The 20591-nt window shown below is 35.9% G+C and overlaps 1 protein-coding gene across 1 annotated transcript in view; it reads right to left on the bottom strand.

The window, feature by feature from the left end:
* The window catches only part of SKAP2 (src kinase associated phosphoprotein 2), a 119034-nt gene that overhangs the window by 76873 nt on the left and 21570 nt on the right, over nt 1–20591 (bottom strand). Inside the window, exon 4 of the mRNA XM_037383131.1 lies at nt 18963–19067. Coding sequence (XP_037239028.1) covers nt 18963–19067 — 105 coding nt within the window. The remainder of the gene's footprint in view (nt 1–18962; nt 19068–20591) is intronic.

Here is a 20591-nt window from a genome sequence, read left to right as displayed (position 1 = left end):
ATTATGTTTTCTAATTAAATCAGGAGCTCGCTCATACACATAGGTTTTATTTTTCAGTGATCTGAATGCCTACTCAATTAAAAATGCCCAATACCCCTGACAAACTGGCTTTTTCATTGGATTTACCAGTTTCTCAGTCATGTAAAAGGCAGACTGTCATTATTTTTGTTTTCCTAAATGCAGTGCATTACCTTAAACAAAAATAAAAAAGATTGCATTTATCCCCAAAACTTAACTCGCTGTTTGAACAAGTAAATATTACTGATTTTAGAAATATACATGTAAAAGTGTATCTTAGTATCAGTGAAATGTAAGAGTTCAATACATTAATATTTATAAAGCACTGCATGAATGCAAGTTAAATTAATTCTTTAAGTCAAAAAAGACGGTACCCATTTGCATTTCAACAAGTGAAACTTTTCCATCCATTTGACAGAGACAAGACTATAAAAGGTCTCAAATTTCTCCAATAAAAGTGGAAATTACATCTCAATATTTCGTCAGAGATTAAAAACAGAATTTTAGATGAATTATCTGATACAAAGATGGAAGTGAGGGTGCTGCTTCAAGATCTACAGAAGTACAGCACTTTAAGACAATTAAATGATTTCCCTGAAGGCAATGTCTTTTCAATCCAAGCTAATGACATCATTTAAGGAGGATGGTCCATTTAACTGAAAGGATCTTTTACAAGGCAGACAGACAGAAGGCAATCCGGGAATGTTTTCAAGGACTTCCCATATTTCAGAATTATAATGGCAAAATGCCTACATCAAAATCTTAAACTCAAGCATTAATCAACAAAATGAAAGACTAATTTTATAAGAAAAATGTAATAAAACTCATTTTAAGAAGTTTTCCCTTCATTATTTTTTCCTTTAAAGGAACCAATTCTCTCCTAATGGTAATTACGCTGCTTTGGAGTAATGATAATGCTCAGGCAGCTCAGTTTTAGGCTGCTGTTTTTAAAGTTAAGCCAAATCACTTCAATCACTTGCAAGTTGAAAAGTAACTTTCATAAACTTTTCCACCAGTTTATATAAGTTAGCTATGATCTTTCAGATAGAAAGCATTGTACTATTGCCTCCAGAACGTACTTTACTACTTTTGGTACGGTCTATATACCAGCCTTTAAATTGCACCACCACTTTTTTCATAAAAGAAAAAAAAGCAACGCCCTCAAATGAACCACTAAGGGAAAACTCACAGTTTCAGTGTCTGTATCAGTAGTTTAATGCATGGCTGTAACTCCTGGGGAGGGTTGGGAGGTGTTGGGGTCCTATACCTTGTATTATCTAAATGATTTTGGAAAAAAATCAGAGCAGAATATGCTGGGTTTTAAACACTTAAAGGAACACCAACAATTTCATATTAAAATAATATTATTAAATGCAAGACATTATGCAGAACTACAAGCACCTCTTGTACTTCAGAAGGCGGCATCAGTTTAAACCCAACCAAAGAGTCTTTTTACCATTTACAATAACACTCAAAGCCATGGAAGTTGTATACACGTTAGGATGACATCTGTTAATAAATGATGTGGTTCTGAGGACAGAAAAAAAAAAGTTTACCCTATGTCCCTTTAATATCCATTTCAAATTGTCAAAAACTTCAGAAAGCTGGAAAGTGTGAGACATAACGGAGAGATCTTACCATGTAAGCAGGAGCTAGAAAACGTAGAACTAGTCTTGGCTCTTACCCAGATTCCTTTTGCAATCTTGGACAAGTCAGAGCTACTTTGCCTCCACTGCTCCTCTTCATAACAGAGAAGCAGTATTCACATCTTTCTGAAAATGCTGTGAAATGCTGTTGGTTTCATTATGGTTTTTTTTAAAATAAAAACAAAAATTACAAGGGAAAACATTCCATTTTCGGGCCTGCTGTGCCACTTTACTGATTCTCCCTTGCCGCACCCACACACATACTTTTTCAAAGAAATGTAAGCAGTTAGAGGGAGGGAGAGAGAAGGGGCGGAGGGAAGGTTACAGCATGTATAAGACTGGGATGTCACATATGTACCGATTCATGCATTTCACAGAAAACTGCATACTTTCTTCTGTGACAGCTACAGCATACATCTGACTGACAGAGAAAAAGTGAGGAAGAGACCATGAAAGCTGATCTTTACAGTAAACAGTAAGATGACTGATGATCTAGATGAAATGATTTTCCAAGAAAAACAATTTTTGATCATAATAATGTTGCCTTCTGCTCCGCTCCCTTCCTCCTTAAATGTAAAATCAGACCAGGTACAAATGCTGCTACCTAACACATACAAATAGCTCATTGAAAATGGTGGTAGTTCAGGATATACACCAACAACGAGGCCAGAATTCCCCTCAGTTTGAATGTGTACTTTTTCAACTCAAACTCAACTCACCACTCAAAAAAACAAAATATCAACTGTAAAAATTAAGTGGTTTTATTTTAAGGACTTAACAGCGCTTTTGTCACTCTACCTCTTTCCTCACATCAAGAACGTGTATATCCTACAATGGTGAACGGGTAGCACAACAAAAAAATGCTACTGAAGCCTGAATATAGTAATATGTAAATAATAGTAAGTACATGGCAACGCACAGAATAATATTGCTGTATTCCTTACCACCTAGGCTTCTTCTTAATTGACAGTTACACTTCTAGTTAAGGAGGAAAAGATTTCTATGGACTTCAACTGGCACGACAGATTTAATCCCAGTCCCTGCTACACGCTGTCTGTATGCCCTAGATCTTCCACTAGTATATCTGCATATCTGTTTCCAAACCTTTCTCCCGCTTTTTTTTTTTTTTTTTTTTTTTTAATCCCGATTGGTTTCTCTGAGGCATGGACTCATTCAAATTAAGGGCACATAAATACAGTGGAGGATTCTAAAACTGCCTTGATCCAATGAAAATAAGATGGCACATGAAAAATACATTACACATTTATTGGCACTTAGCCAATTTTCATGGCTTTTTCCATTTTTTTCACCCCAAAAGATAAATCACAGCTTCAGTTTGTACATAAACTGAACTCTCATAAGCAACCAATGAATCTATGACTAGCAACAAAACCATATCAAAATAAAAATCTAATAATCATAAAGGCTCCTTTTTGCATTAGTTCCCACAAGAGTATTTGTATCTAACAAGTTATGCTAATGCACTGTCAGATTTCCTCACATAAGCTTACGATCCTCTAAAGAGGATAGACAATATATTCTTGAAAAACACTTGACAAAACCATGCTAGAGAACTCTACATGGAAGCCAGTCAGTGACACAGAAGTAATAAAGGACAAGACTCCAGGACTAACTTCTTCATTATTTATAACGGTATGTATCTTTTCATCGCTACTAAAGCCCATTTCCGTGCAAGATTGGATGTATAAAATGTATATTGATTGAATAAAATTACTAATCACTGTTCTACTTGTTCTTATTTCATGAATATCATTTTATTCAATACTGTATGTAATAGCCAATAAAACATACCAGCAACAAATGTTAGTTCTAGGTACAGAGGGTGATAACACACACAGAAAAAATTTATTCAAAATATTTACAAATCACTGGTATATTTCTTAGGACAATCTTACAGATGAAGAAACTAACATGAAAAAGCCATCGAGCTAGACAGCTAACCCTCGGTCCCAAAGGATCCATGAAGAACTACAGGAGAATCATCAATATAAGTATCAAACTGAAAGGACAAATTATGGCCTCATCTATACAGCACTGGGAACCAGAGTAATAGTTATAACCACTCCCTCGTTTATGATAATGTTACTTTAGAATAGCATTGATCTGTTTTAATTGTTAAAAGGCAGGGGGGATTCAAACACACTAACCCTTTCCAGTTCTCAAGGACTATTTCTCATTTTTTACAGTGATTATCATTGTTTTAGCTTTAGTTTCACACACAATTTTTGTGTTTTTAAACATTTTGACTCTGTAGATTTTCTTTTTTTACATTACTTTCACCTTCTTGTTTTATATTTGTGATGTTCTTCATTGAAGGCTATTTTTAATTGAAGACCTGAATCATCACTAATCATCACTAACTGCAGATACAGTGAAGAAATTCTCTACCTGAGATTGCTGAGAAGACACTCATCATAGAACTTGGAAAAGGAGAAGTCAGCTGAAAAAAGAATGGCCTACATATTTAATTGAGGTTCAGACACTCAAAGCCCTTTCCAAAACATAGCAAGCAGCAATTTGGTACCAACACAGTACAGTATGAATCAATGCACCTCATTATTATTCCCTAAAATGGAAAACAAAACCAAACAAAAACCTCCCTCAAAATGCCTGTTTCCGAAGGACAAAGGCAATTAACGGGGTAGGGGGGTGGGGGTGGGGAGGGGATAATCCAATGACAGTGTGTTAGAGTGGCAAGGGAATTTAAAGATGCCATATGCATTATGTTATATTTCCTAAATTAGGGCTTAAAGACAACAAGAAATGTAGATTCCTCAGACCTGTTCAAAGTTAAATTTACTCCAGGTTGAAAACATCCTGGGAGCACAACAAAGCTGGATTAATTCCCCTTCTCATATGTAAAGGTAGAAATCCTCATAAATTCTAGCTTTGAAAAGGAAAATAGAATGCCACTAACATCAACATGGTAGTGGCTTAGTTGTGGCACACAGTCTACACAAAAATAGGCATAGCCATGCTGCCTTCAGTTTTCATACATTCAGTGTTCTGCACATATTAAAACATTCCTTTATTTTTACCTGTCTTGAGCTATACAACCAAAAATGATCCATAATGCTTTTATACAGACTTCTTAACATAATCCAAGAGATGCTTCTAAGGAACAATAAAAAATAATTAAATAAAATATTCTTTATATGTATTATGGTTATGTTCATACACAAGTCAGTCATCCAATATCTCAATGACTGCTAATGAAACTGAAAGCCTAATTAGCAAGATGAGGGGAACAACCCCAGCATTCTGGCCCACCTCCAATATGAATAATTGCATCTACCTCTGCAAAATCCCCCTTGTCATTTCAATTAGGTGAGATATTCCTCATATCCTGCTCTTAAATTGCTGGGTATTGTTTATAGTGCCATTGTAAAAGCTACTGCATTCTACCCTGAATATAATTGCATTTTGATAGTTGCGATGTGGCAATTCCTACACATTTTTAGCTACTTTGTTGAAAAGCCTAATGCTTGCAAAAGGCTCTCTGCTACCAAAAAACAAACCACCAAGCCAAAACAAGAAAATCACAACACTAATTCATTGTGCATATATTCCTGAAAGAAGTACAAATCTGTGTAGAACACAGGTAACACCTTAACAGGTATCAAGGTACAAAAATAAGTCAATAAGGCATAAGCATCTCTTAGGCAATTCAGCAGCATAACAAGCAGCCACCTTATCACATTATCACAACTCTGAACAGCTCAGAAATTAAGCCAAAGCTAACACCTCTCCCTGCCGACTGTGAAATCCTACCAGCACATTTAGACACCCTTCTAAAATTGTATACACACACACACATCAAATTTAACAAGGAAGAGAATGAAGTCCGTCACCATTCAGCCCTTCCACGGCCTCCAAAATAACGGTTGCACCAGTTCTACACTTTGCTTCCTGCTCCACAGTATGCATACCCCAAACCTGTTACCCAGAACAGCCACCGATACCTTCATCACTTTTCATTTTGTCTCACTCACTCATCATGCCCAAACTTATCTAAAAAGCCTAAATTGTGGATTATGATTTATTTAAAAGTCTTCATCTGACTACAAAAGAATTCCAACATGCAAGAAGATTTAAATATTTGGCAGCTATAATGTTGACGTAAAGATGGACATCTGGGGCTTACTATTGACTCACCGTGTCAGAGCTTTCTTCCTCTCCTCTTTTGGCTCTGAATTGCCACTGAAATGGTTATTAGTAAGTAAACTTGTGGATGCTTACGTTAGCCATGCTAATACGTTCTGCAGTCCTTTTATTGTGCGCTCCTGCTTTAACTCTCCCTATCCCTTAAAAGATACAGTTTTAACAGACTATAAAATCCACTTTTAAAAGGTACTCCCTGTTTTTAGTTAAGAAAGCCAAAAGATATCTTTTGTTTAGGAAAATGTGCAAGCAGGTATCTGCATCAAAGATCCACATTTACACTAACTGTACTTACTATTTCACCCATTTCAGTAACCACATCAGCGATTTATTGCTCTACTATGGCAATATGGAAACTTCCACAATAAAACACAGGCCAGGAGTGAAGAGAGCTGTAAAACCATAAAAAAAAAAAAGTTTGCTTTTTTCTTGCCCTGGCCTCCTAGGACTGTAAATCTCAGGCTTTCTTTTTCCTAAATTGTCTTTTTTTCTAGGATTACCAGTGTTATAAATACCTTTGTCTTCTACTGACTAGACACGTTTTCTTCTGTAGACTCACTTCCTGTGGGAAATGTTACATCAAAAACTACACGCGCACTATCAGAATTGCTATCACTGCTACACTTCTGTTAAGGTATTAAAAAAAGCACTAAGACTAGAACAGCTTTCACTTGAACATTATCTTCTATAAAAAGGAATATCACTCTTGCATGGGAGATAGTAATACACAAATTTAAATTTATTTTGAAATACAGTAGAAAATAATTCCCATTAAGTAGACCTGCTGGGGAAAAAGCTGCACACACCAATGATTAAGCGTAAGTGTGCATCTGTCCTTTAAATACGCATAGCAGTAATAGCTTAAATGTTGGAGTTCAAATCATGGCCAGTCTTGCTGCATATACAAACCTGCATCAGGCAATGCTAAATTAAGAAGCACCTCTGATAAGTTTACAAAAGTCAAAGAAAACATGGGTTGTAAACTCCTCTGCATTGCAAAAATCTCTTTTGTCTGTCAATCAACAGAAAAGTATTATTCCGCCATCACAAAAGGCAAACCTTTGGAGGCAGTATAGGTCTGTGTGTTGTGCAAATGTGCAGTTGCTAAGAAGCAAATATGCTTCTCTTCTAATCAAATAGCCCAGCTCAGCAATGCTGCTGGCTTGGGGCAAGAAGCAAATTCCACCAGCCACAAACTTAGAAACAGTCTTGAATTATTTGTTGCTGACCGCTGGCTGAACCCTGTCCTGATGAGCACCATCACCATTAGCCACTTCTCAGTGTATTCCATCAACCAATGGCAATAGCAGCATGCTACAGCTCAGGCTGCAAGGAATTGATCAAACAGGGTAATGAGACTATTTCTTCATGGAGGTTATTTTAAATGAATATAAATATTTTCTTTCTACATAATTTGCCACAAAAGGTCACTGAACTCCCTGTGATTCTAAAGAAAAATGCTGTGGTATCCCCTTTATGTATCTGAGTTAGGATATAGCCAACAAACAATTCTAGGCATTTTTGATGATCGTGTAAATCTTAATGAGGTGGCATCCCAGACAACTGATTAGCGGCAACATTTTATCTTCACATTTAGTTACAAACAAAAAGAAGATTTGATGCTATTTTAGAAAATCATGATACACCTATACCCTTAAAATCTTTCATGAGAGAATATATTCTGTGGACCTATTAACAACAGATTCTGTGAATAATTCCGTGAACTATTAACAATAGATCATGCATATTTAGCTATGCTTGCCATACTTGGATATGATAGCCCTTTCTACCGATCCCTTCAACTGAACTCCTATGTTAAAAATACCCACTTTGCATCAGAGTCAAGTTACTGATAAGGGACCCACATTCAGACACCCTGTCTGTCGTTGTCTTTAAAAGTCTACTATGAAAAGACACCAAGAGGTCCTTGAAATTTAATTCAAGTCAACTGCTACAAAAACCTCACCAAGGCCCTCCTTGCCCCATGTAAGATTTTTAGTCCTATTACCACCAGTACTGGACAAATTCTCCAGTGCTGGGAAAGCACAAAAATATTGATTTAAATACCAGTTTAAAAGTATTTTATTAACAAAGGCATTACACTAGGGTAGTATTACAACTATGATAAATAAACAGTGCATATTATTTTCTAATTTTAGGGATGATAATATAAAAATTCTCCAACAGACCAACTAAACACAATTGTTCATGTTTTAGAGTTCACAAGGTTACCTTGAACAACTCTAAGAAAATTTCAACACAAAAGAAAATTTAGATTTACACCCAGAGGTGTGTATAATTCATTCTTCTGAAACACAGCACTTGAAAATAGTAGTTAAAATAAAAAAATAAATATTTTTTTAAAATTATATATATATATGGATGTAAATTATTTAGTCTTGTCCTGATTAACAGGAGTTCAATTACATAATAATAGAAAGGGCTTTGGATTAGTTTTTTTTTATTCACCAAAAAAATCCAAAGCAATTTTGTTTAAAGGAGCATAAAAATGTGTTATCTGAAACTGTTCTTCACATTTTGTTGGTATCCTTGGCTCCTCAGGCTTTTTTTTTTTTCTTTTTCCACTTAAATGCATGTTTCTGACCAGTAGCAGAAATAAAACTTTTCCAAAAATTAAGAAATTAGTAAGAACAATAAGAATTACAAAAACCGTTTAGATCCAGAGGATTCTCCTCCCACCTCCCATCCCCATTGAAATACTATTTACCAAGCATTCTTTTCTAAACTCTTTATTAATACCATTATTATATCTTCTATGGCAGTGAAATGCATCTAAGGCTTGAACAGAATAAAGCAACTCAGATGTGTTTGTTCTACTGAGCCATCATTTCTAGAACTTTTTTTTTTAAGAGAAGTTGACAGCAAAATAAAACTGTAGTTCTGTGATAAAAAAAGATAGCTCAGTTGGCTAGCTATTCCAAAATATAAAGCTTGTTCCACCTATTCCACTGACCCTACAAGTACTTATTGTTTATCCATAATTTCTTTAAAAAGTAAAAGTTCCCAAAAATAAAAAGGAGACAATTGTACATTAACACTGAATATCTATAAAAATTTGTGGGAGGACATGATGCTAGTACTATTCAAAAAAGTACAAAAATCATGGGAAAATATATTTTAAACATGGGTAGAAGCAGCCAATTGATACATAAATCCTAATTTTTCCTCAAAGAGATCCCATATTAAGTCCTAAATTCCATTTAGAAAAATAACAAACGATATAAACAGTCCCTCACAATGCTAACAAAAACCAACATAATATTTGCTGGGGGGGGGGAGGGGGGAGGTGTGAATCAGCACCCACTAGCAAGACAGCTCATCAACAGACTAACATTTGACAAAATTAGTGGAAACAGCAAAGAAGCCAATACAACTTCCAGTGCCAAGGAGCCAGATGGCACTGCTGGAAAAATTATATCTACAGACTGGCAGCTTGATCCCATGATTATTGCCCAAGGGAGGAGGAAGAGGAAAGCAAGAGGTATTTCAGTGTGATGGGGTAAATCAATTATCACCAGCTCACTATGGCATTTTCACATTATTTTTATACCACATTCTAAATATTGCTCAAATGAGTGAGAGCACTGGAAGATTCCAGTGATCTGAGACAGAAAAAAAGATATCCCATATATTAAAAAAACAATACATACTCAAATGCACCTCTATTAACTGCATCACATAGCCCGTATTTCCAAATGAAACCTGCAGGTATGCTGTGATTAGCAAGTAAAACCCAAGTTTTTATTTTGCAGGCCTTATTTTTGACCTAGAATTTCAAACGTTATCTACAGAGATAACATTTCTATGAAGAAAGGAAAAAAAAATAATAAATGGCTGCACTTCTCAGCATTATGCCTACATTTTCTTGTGGTTTTTTTCAGCTCTTAACATGCAGTTATTTTACACACACAATTACAGAATAACCATTTTGCTAAAATATTCCAAAAAGCTTCAATCAAAAAAAGTTTGTGGTAGTCTCACCAGTAACTCTTCTGTTAAAACACAGTATTAAAGCTAGCTTCTGAAGAAGCTGCTGAAGAGAGAAAAATAAGTCCACTCCTACTTTCATACAAGGAAAGCTGTTCTAGAAATCAAGGAGGAAAACTTTTGCCCCACCACCTTCATATGCATACACATTCTAATTACAAAATACAAAATAGATAGAATTATAAAAATGTTAGACTCTCCACCTGAAAACAGACAAGGGTTTTGGTGCTTGTGCTGTTTTTTTTTTTAATCGGAAGTTAATGACACCACTTCCAGTAAGTTCTTTTCCAGGCAACTGTAATAAGGCCCCTTTCCTGTATCCATGTTACAGAAGAACAATTCATCTGTTACCTATCTAAAAGACCTGGACCACCTTCACTTCACTCGTCTCCATTCCATTTTTGTTGTATAGCACAGCCATGCTCACAGTCCAAACATCCTTCTGCTCCATTCACATCTTCCAACACTAATCCTTTCCCCTTACCTCTTCAGTGATATGTGAAGCACGTAACGAACTAACTGCATCTTTGAACATCCACTATAAGTATTTATACATCACCTGTGTCCATTTGCAAAAATACAAGATCTGACTGTTGAGGAAAAAGCAAAAAGATGTTTTATATGAAGACTAGGATAACTCTGGCATGTTATTATCAGGCTGCGATGTACCTTCCATTAAGGAATGCATGTTCAAGTGACCAGAGTAAATATTCAGAAGGGCAGTAAAACCTTGTTTAGATCAGAAGAGGTTTTCCTCCATTCTGGAGTATAGGACCATCCATAATTCCTTGCCCAAAATGGGCCCAAAACTATTTCTGACTACCAGTAGTAGAAAAGACAAGACTAAGATCCACATGGGATATTACCTGCCATTATTATGATAGTTAGCGGTGAATAGGCTCTGCCTAATATTAGTTAAGAAGCTGTGGCAATAATTTTAGTTTGAAAAAAAGATGGCATTCAGCATTTTTAATCGGCTACTCTACTCTTAAATCTGACTCTTGCAAGTAATCCAAGTAAACATCTATGAAGATTAACTGGGGAAACTATCAAATTAATACTGCCTAGTGACTGGTGTCCAAAGAAGTATGGTTCCTGCTGCAATTTTTAAGCAGTGAACAGTACCTGCAACATCTTCTGGGGAAAGAAAATAATGAACTTGCCCATACAGTGGATATCAAAGATTTAATTTACAGTGTTTTTTCTTTGCAAAACACTTCAATAAACCTTTTCATGACATAGGTTTTACTTTTCCAATCAAATTTATTCTCAAAACTCACAAATATTAGTCCACTGTAACCTCTCTTTTATTTAAATGGAAACAAACACAAATCCACTAAATTAATGCCTGGATTGCATGATACCTGACACAAAACAGGCCTGTTTTGTACTTGCTTAAGCTCTACAGATACACTTTGCACCTCTACAGGAAGTACCAAACAGTCAAAACAAAAAAATGGGAATATGAGAAAAATATTTTTCTGTTCATTTGGATTGATACACACTTCAGTGCATGTAATTAAATATGGGCACAAATTCCTTATAACCAATTTGCAGAAAGAAAAGCCTACACCAAACTTAATTTGTACTTGTAATGCAAGGCTGTACTTTTTTCTTTCTCCCCTCCCTTCCAGTTGGTTCCTATATCCAGGCCCTCTAGAGCTTCATCCTTGAGACAGAAAACACGAAGTACCACACAGAGCATTGTTTTACATATTTCTGATCTAGTCTAAAACAAAAAAACCACCACTGTGGTTATGTAGAGTTTGTTTTCTCTGAGATGGCCGGGGCTACTGCACAGTGTATGTTGAAGGCAGACCTGTCTTACTTGGTGGATACCAGGAAGGAAAAGACGCCTCTTGCCTTGAATGCCAAGTAGCAACAACCTGTTGGACTTGCTCACCTCTGGAAGGGTACCCACCTCAAGGTGGCACTGAAGTAGCTTGAAGTAGTGCTATAACCTACAGTTGATGCATGTGTCTGGTTCTGGGAGGGAAGGAGTAAGGAGCAGAATGGAAGCTGACTTGCCACTACTGCTTGGCCAGAAGGAAGAGGAATTACAGGGAAATCAGAAGGTAGAAATTCATGCAGCTGAGGGAAAGCATTAATAAGGTCCTAAATCCATAATTAATAGCCTCCAAAACACACTTGAAATGCTTATCACATATCAAAGAGGCTGAAGAAAAACCTCCTCTCTTCCTTTTTATTTCAGCTATTTATGATGTATAAGAGCTGATCTAGAAAAACGTTAAGGCAACAAGCAATATAAAGTAAATAGAAAACTCTATTGCAGTTCAGCTTTCTGGGTGGTTTTTTTTACCCTAATATTGTTAGATGTCTTGAATAAAATTATGGTGTAATATGAAAAATAAATGGGTTAAGCAGATCATTATTTGTTTTTTATTGTGGATATTGTCCTGCTTAGTGGTGGAGCATATATGGCTGTTTTGTTATTGCTCAGTCACTGAAGCAACATAGATGAAATAAAATGAGCAACAAACCATGTCATCTCTCCCATGGGAGAAAGGTAAATGTTAAAAGAACACAGGGGTTTATTGTTTAATAGGAAGTTTTTCATCACGATAATTAGAAGTTCAAACATTTTAGTATCATCAATTTGTACACACTGTTAACCTACATGATAGCATTTTTAACTTTACTGTTGACTTTAATAGGGCCAAAATTTCACTTAAACCTTCTGCTTCTTATCAGCAATTAATCTCTTCTGTTCTGTACAAATGGTTTCAATCAAAATTAATTAATTAGTTTTGCATATTTCACATGCACTTTTTTTAAACTTCTTGCTTCTCCAAAGTAAGTCATTGCTGCTATACTCACTGCTATGGATCTTACAAATGAACAAGCAAGCAAGCAGTTCAGTTTTGTCCTCTTCATAAGGTTTCAACTGCAGTTACATGTGGAAAGTTATAAAGACTGTTCTCAGTCTTCGAATATATTGATGACAGAAGAGAAAAAAGGAAATATACCATTGTCATGTCCTTTTTATGGACAAAAGAGTCAAATGTGAACAGACCAACAAAAAGAGTTGCCAGTACAGTGCAGCACTGGGGCAAGCTGCCCAAGGGAGACTGAAGTTGTACCGTTAAAAAGATTTTTAGGAAAGATGAGACAGGTGCCTGCCAAGAAACATCTCAAGCAGGCTAAGGGCAATACATTGACTTTAGTCCTAAGGTCTCTCCTATCCAACAAGAAGTTGATGATCTTCACAGCTTTTGATGATTTCCACAAAGTTAGCACCCTCTTCTCATTTGTTAAACAAACAGATTTGGATCTGGGAATTTATGCACGCATGGTCCCATATGCATCACTATCCTTATAAACAGAGTTTTTAAAAAAGCTTTTAATATTTTAAGTTCCTTTTTAGCATGCTTTACTTTTCATTGTGTTCCATCAGCTTGTAAAAGATTGTATTCTGGGTGACATCTAAACTGTCCTTAAGTGTCTCAGCCTAATTCCCTAGTGATGCATTCTTCCTCTGACAGCCTCAGCATACCACATCAGAAATTCTACACTTCAGTCTTCCTGCTTAAGACGGAGTTGCTAATTACAATTTCTTAGAATTCTGAAAGCCACATTTCTGATCAGTTGCATTACCTTCTCAGCCAGAAGTGTCCCAGAAATGCAGAATCATAATACACTGCAATACATAGTATTTCCTCTGCCATACACCTGTTCAGACACAGCAGAAGAGTCTACCAAATCATTGATGAAAACATAGAATTACCTACATATATCAAAATAAACTAAAATACATTATTTCCCAGTCACAATTCTGACAGGAACTAGCATCCCCTCAAAACAAAGTTGGCATGGCAGAGCCCATTCTTTACCCGTTTCCCAGGCACCGATGCTATTGCCATTCTGCCAGCTCCTAGTAAGAGCATAAAGTAGAAATCACCTCTTTTTGCTAAAGATCAAGCGTTCCAGTAAACCTAGATTCTACCCCCCCTCAGTATCACCTTTTTTGATCAAGCCTGGATCTTTAAAGAGCTATAAGGAATAAGAAAATACATGGGTTTTCTGCCTTCAAAGAGACCTTCCTTAGAAAAAAAAACAAGACAAAGAAGTTTCTCACTTCTTTGAATGGCTGTCAGGCACTTAGTTTGGAACTCTCTCCAGTACTGCAACACAAATAACTAATCTCCTAGAATACCTCAGGTAAAGTTCCAATGCTTTCATCCCCAGGAAAAGCAAGCACGTTCTCCATGTACATGATTATGATACTAAAATAGTGGTAAACCAATACACGACTGGGGAGACAGGAAGGGCAAATGGAGAGAGAAGAGCACAGAGAAATCCTAGGAGCAATTTCCATTCTCCAATCTTTGCTAACTTAGTTGCTAAGACCGCTTAAATGGCTTAGTGATGGAACACAGTTCTTGCTTTAATATAGTGCCTCAAAAATAAATGCAGCAGGAATGTGGCCGAAAAAAGTTGGAAAATACTTATATAAGGGGGGAGAGAGAAAGCAGCTTAAACAGTACTTATTGAGACTTAAAACATCAAAAGAAGCAGCATGCAAAATTTAGTCACACAATTTTTCATTCCCACTTGATCAATCAAAATGCAAAATATGATGTTCATGCAAAGGAAATACTATAGATCACGTAAAATAGTTGACTCAAACCTGCAAAGACTTGCACAGAACTTTTCCAGCAGAGCTGCATGAAAATAAAGTCCTAAAACCTGTTGTTTCATCCAAAAACTACACCAAGAAAAGCATGTTGCAGGGAGCAACAAATTCTGCTTGTTTTCAAGACTACATTCTGATTACAAATAGTTAAGCACAACCCCTTAATTTATTCTGATTCCTCAAAGTTCTCCAAAGGTCCTATTTTGCTTGCTTAGGCCCTAGCTTCCTCCACTTCAACTGTGGGGAACTTTCAGTATGAGATTCTCATCCTATTTAAGAATTTTCTGCTAAAAAATATTATATCAATAAGCTATAGCCAAATATGATAATTTGGAGAACATACAAGTCCCCAGACACATTTTTAGTACTTTTTTCATCCTTACATGCTCAAGGCAACATTTCTAGACCTTCCACAGAAATGGTGATGATCTAAATTATTTTATTACAGCATTCACTGTGATCTTTTTAGATCCAGTGATTACCCAATCACATACTCCCCCCGCAAGGCTAAACAGACATATCCTTTTTCAGAAATGGCAGGTTCACTTTCAGTACTTACAAAGTCAGAAATTTTGTTCCTTTAATATTAATGCATTTCCTACTATGGAATAAAGTTACCATACCATAAACCAAAAAATTTTACTGTTAAAAAAATCGTTTGAGGTTATAAAAGAAGATTATACTGTTAAATAGTAAAGTTTCAGCATGGCATCAAACCTACATTTAAATCCATCCTAAGAAACCTGAAAATTAAATGAAAAACAGTAACTTCTTCCCCATTAAAGTCTCAACCAAAAATAAGTTAGTTACCAACTTTTAAGAAAGTCTTACTATTTCAACTTTAAGTATTTTGGTATGCTTTGTTTTTAACTGATCAAGACATACGTACTTTCCACGACATGCATTCTTCAAAATACAGATGAAAAGGGAGTAAGAATTTACAAGACATAACATTGTTACACAACGTACTATACAAAAACCTGTCATTTAAGTTGCAAGAAACCTAGTCATCAATAAGTGAAAAAACACCCCACTCAGAAATCAATTATGTTGAGTCTTTTGTATAGAGAAGTAGTACACCTTTCAGGCAACTGGTATTAATGAGCAGACATGGCTATAGAATCTCCATCTGTTTTTCTGACAAAGCTGTGACTACTCCAGTCTCTCATTGAAATTCCATTAATCTGGTGCACCAAGGACCAATGCGAAAATCAAAACTCCATCTAACCCTTTATCAGCTCACAATAACCTACAAGTGAACTCTGCCTGTTAGCATACAGCAAGTTATGATTTTGCTATCAATCAGGCTGTTAGCCAATAAAAAAAAAATCAAGTTAAAAACAGAGTGCCTGGCAGTGCTGTTTTGTCTGTCTTGGTTTTGGGGTTTTATTTTATTTGAGGGTTTTGTTGTGTTCTATCCCTCTCCCAATTTCTGTAGGGTGTCTGGACATGTAAGCCTATGCATCATTCTCCTTCCCTGTGATTTAATTGCTGCCAGCAATCAAGTCAAAGCATCACTGAAGTGTGCTTGAATTTCATTAGATGATATAACTTATGCTACTTTCCTACAGTACCTAATAAACCATAAAGAAACCAAAACACATATGGCTTGAGGGAATAACTGGAAAATTAGGTGGCCATTTGGGAACTGAGTGAACTTTTGAACCAGAGGAACAGAGAAAAAGAAATATTAAAAGGAAAGACAGACTTAGAATGCACACAGAGACGTGAGGGTTTGACCTTTTCAGTACCTAGAAAATTACATTAGCATTATGAAAAATACATATCATGTTTAGAGTTTATAATCCATCAAAGTTTAGATACTTTGTTAGTGCCTACCATAAGGTAAAAGTCAAAAGGACAACATAACAATCAGATTTGACAAAAGGCCTTTAGGTGACCTGTGCTAATTTAGTTATCCCAAACTTATTGTTAAAGGGATTATCTGTCTTGTAATTAATACACCATTAAATAAAGGTCACTCAAAAACTGCAGGATTTTACAATGACTGTAACGTACACATAATACACTAATTCTTTATCTGTTACCGAGCAGGTGCCTTCACAAATTATATTTTGACAGTTACACTGCAAAGTGAAATCGTGGCACTCAGAAGCTGTACAAACCTTGCAGTCTAACTCAACTGTACAAAAGGTAAATGCATTATTTTATTTTGGATTATTTTAAGCAGAAAAAATATATATGAAAGGTTTTACCTTCAAACATGAATGGACTCAAATATAAAAAAAAGAACACCTCAATCTGATTACATACAGTTAGGTCCCTCTGTTAAGAACCTTGATCCTACACACACAAGGTTTTACACCTGCACAGATCCCTGCTGAAGTAAACTGGTAACCTTGTAAGATCCAACATCCACCTTATCGATCCAGCTTCTTGAGCAGCATTTAAATATGGAACATTAACAGACTGCTAAAACCCAAAGATGCAGTATTAATCTTCAACAAACCCATCCATGGCTGTGAGAACTGAAACAAACAGCACTGCTGAGGACCAATCTGCCTCACATTGTCCCAACATACATTTTCATACCTAGTCTAGGTGGCTAGGCTTGAATGATGTTAAAATCAAAATGGTCTTAGAATGACAGACTGGACATTCAAAGAGGAAAACAGGAACATTCCTCCAATAAATGAAAAGTATTTACAGATCAAAATCTACCACCTTTTCTCAACTTCTCCTCATGCTGCGCTCCCAATGGACAATTAAAGAGGATTTATCATAAAATGTAGAGAAACCAGTGAGTCAAAATCATCTTAAATAAAGAATTGCATCCACTGTATTTCGACCTAAACTGAAACAAATTACCCAATATATTGTTGGGCAGCTATTATACCTACTCTCATAATTGTAACTTCCAAAATATGCTAAAAATTAATCATCCATCTGTACAAACTCATACAGTATTTCACATACTCTTGCATCAGCATTCTTCAGCCATTTGTTATTTAGGATTATGAACATTATCACTTTTTTCTTGATTAACTGTTTTGAAACAAACCTATAATCATATCTCCTATTAAACAGTCATACAATTTTGTCACATAACCTTTATGCAATCAGCACCATGTTATTAAGTTAACATTAGAAATAATGTTAAGATTATGTTTGTAAGCAAAAATAAATACATGGAAAGTTGCATTCATCTGTAGTTTTGAAAATTAGCTTGGGTTTTCTAAAAGCCATATTCAATTTGACTGATAATTACATCTCAACCAGAAAGCAAAAAGGCTTGGGTTTACTTTTTTAATAGGTCACATTGACAAAATGCAATAAGCTGAATAAATAAGCGATTATTATTGTTACACATTTTAGAGAGTTCGCAATATAAAAAAATTTGCGTTATTCTGAATCAGTGGTTAGAAGGCTTATCACTTATGCATGTACTTGACTTATCCCTGTTCTGCAATAGACATAATTTTATACCTCATAAAAGCAATTTATGTTTCCAAAGGGAATAATCTGGATAACATAAGATGTGGAGTGCTATGTCGCAGGAAGCATATTTTCGTTCAGCAATTGTATTTTGAGATGGAGCTGCACAGTTTGATCATCATATCATGTCAGAAAACATCATTCACTAGTAAGTCTATCTAACTTCTAGTGCCACAAATTAATATACATCGTTAATTTATTTGTACATATACTTAATTTATTGCCATATATTATCCATAGAAGGTATTTATAGTATGTATACAATAAATGACTCTCAAAAATATGGACACTATGCTAAAGCAAGCTTGTTAACTGTTGAAATATTAAATTGTTCATGTCTTCAGAACAGTCGCATTTAGCATTAAATTTAATGAATACAAAACAAAACAACATAGAAAACAGCTATGGAACCCAGATATTTTTTTTAAAAAAAAATGCAAACTCAAATTTAAAATTTATACAATGAAAACATTCTACAAAAGACTGTCTTAATGGAAGGAAACGTTGTAGAAATAATTAATTTAATATTTTATGAACCTATTCTGCATGGAGTTTGCAGAAAAATATCAATCACATAAACTGTTTCATTATTTATTAGATAAATAATACAGTAAGCCATTAAGTAGCACAATAAAATTAAGCAAGAATCTGATAACGTTGAATTAACAAACAATTTGTTACTACAAATATTCACACTGGTTTAGCCACTGATCTATCTTTAAAAACATATGCATCCGAGAAGATGCTTTGTTGTGAAAAAACGTGAGTTTAAAAAAACCTCGTAAATCCGAGGCAGCTTCACTATGCTCTAAGGACCACTAGAGGGCGCTCTTCAGTGCCTTTAAAGGTTGCTGCGGAGGTAAGCGATCTGCCCCGCCGTGATGCTTATCTGCTTATCTGATTTGCAACACTAACATTCGCATCACGAGGATCCGATTACATAAGCTTGTAGCAAGCCGGCAAATCTAGTACGTTCTAAGGTAAACCGTGTCACATACCATCAGAAGGCGCTTCATCCTCTTTATCATACCGATCGGATGCTATTGAGACACTATCAGGAGGCGAAGAAAGAGAGTCCTCAGACTCTTCTTCACGTTCCAGTTCTGTAAAAGTTAAAAATACGTTGCTGGTTAAAACAGTCTATCATACAAACGCAGAGAATCCAAAGACAAATACCTTCATTAGTAAGGAAGATACCAACTCCTCTCTAAAACAGAAAATAAATCCCATTTCTCATGAACACCTGTAACATGCACTTTGTATGTTCAAGCGCAGCTGTGAGCGCCGGCTGCTGTTGTAGGGCAACCTCCTAAAGGGTCACCTACATGTTGCTGGAGCAGTCTCCCCAAAACGCTGTCATACAACGAACCCTCTCCCCGCACTGCACAGCTGACAGCTTCTCACACAGCAGGGGAAAAAAAAGACACACCACAGCAAAGAGGCAGGCAAGGGAAAACACCGGCAGGAGGAGAAACGGGCAGTGCCAAGATCTGAAGTTCTGCTCGTCCCAGTGCAGGAAGGAGCTGCAGCAACTATCCTCCAAGGAACACCCAACCTACTGTTGGCAGCAGTTTGTCGCCCTCTGCCCAATTTTCTTCACCATAATTAGGCACCAAAATTTCAATTTTCTTCACCATAATCAGGCACTACTTTGCACGTGTTGTACGTGTATGTGTATTCCTCCTATGAACCTAAAAAATGGCATCACTTTCTGGCTGCACCCGGTCTGAACTTGTGACTTGATGCAGCATTCTGCTGATGAATTTCTTACACAACCGAGAGCCCTACTACAATATATACAAAATCTACATTATTAGTTAAACTATGCAATAAATTGGTCAGAGTACATTAAGCGTGAAGGTCTGGAAAAATTAAAACAAAATCAGTATTAGTTGAGGCTTTCATTTAATTAGACAAAATGTAAGTTTTCCCTCCTCAAACTCCATATATTTTTTCAATTTTTTTTTAATGCTGTCTATGTGAAGAATAGGTGGAAAAATAACAAGTACTACATTGTTCCTTTAAAATTATTTTTTTAATCACATCTTGGTGAAGGAGGAGAATCTAATAATTAAATGTGATAAAAATCTGCAAACCAGAATCATAGAGCTGATGCTCCAATAGATCAAATTACCCTCAATTTTCTTAGAAAAACACATAAAGCTAAATTGTTCAAGCACTTTTGGTATATTCATATGCAGAAAACTTTCCATAAACCTCTAGACATGCTTCTCAATTCATGTGTTCTCTTTTGGACCACTGTATCTGTTAACTAATTTCTCAGCATCCAAAATAAACCCCATGCATAGTGAAAATATTCTTCGCCACAGACACATGAAGTGCATTCATCAGTAGGACTGCCTAGCCATGGCTGAGATTCTACTTCTTTGCTTCCATTTAATAATAGAAAATCATGGAAAATTCAAAATCCATGCCCAAAAAGCACCATGGTTGTTAGCAAAGAACAGCAAGTTTTCTACACGGATAAGACAACAAAGCCTGATTTTTGCTTTGCTGTAGTTCTTTTACATCCCAAGACTGCTTAGCATCAAGCTGGCTTTCCCTTCATTAATACAGTATGCTTTTCTTGGGAAAGCTTCCTTTCAAGCTTCCATGCCATATACCAC

The sequence above is a fragment of the Falco rusticolus genome, chromosome 4 (assembly GCF_015220075.1).
Source record: "Falco rusticolus isolate bFalRus1 chromosome 4, bFalRus1.pri, whole genome shotgun sequence".
NCBI classification, from domain to species: Eukaryota; Metazoa; Chordata; class Aves; order Falconiformes; family Falconidae; genus Falco; species Falco rusticolus.
This window is presented reverse-complemented; position numbering and strand designations above follow the sequence as displayed.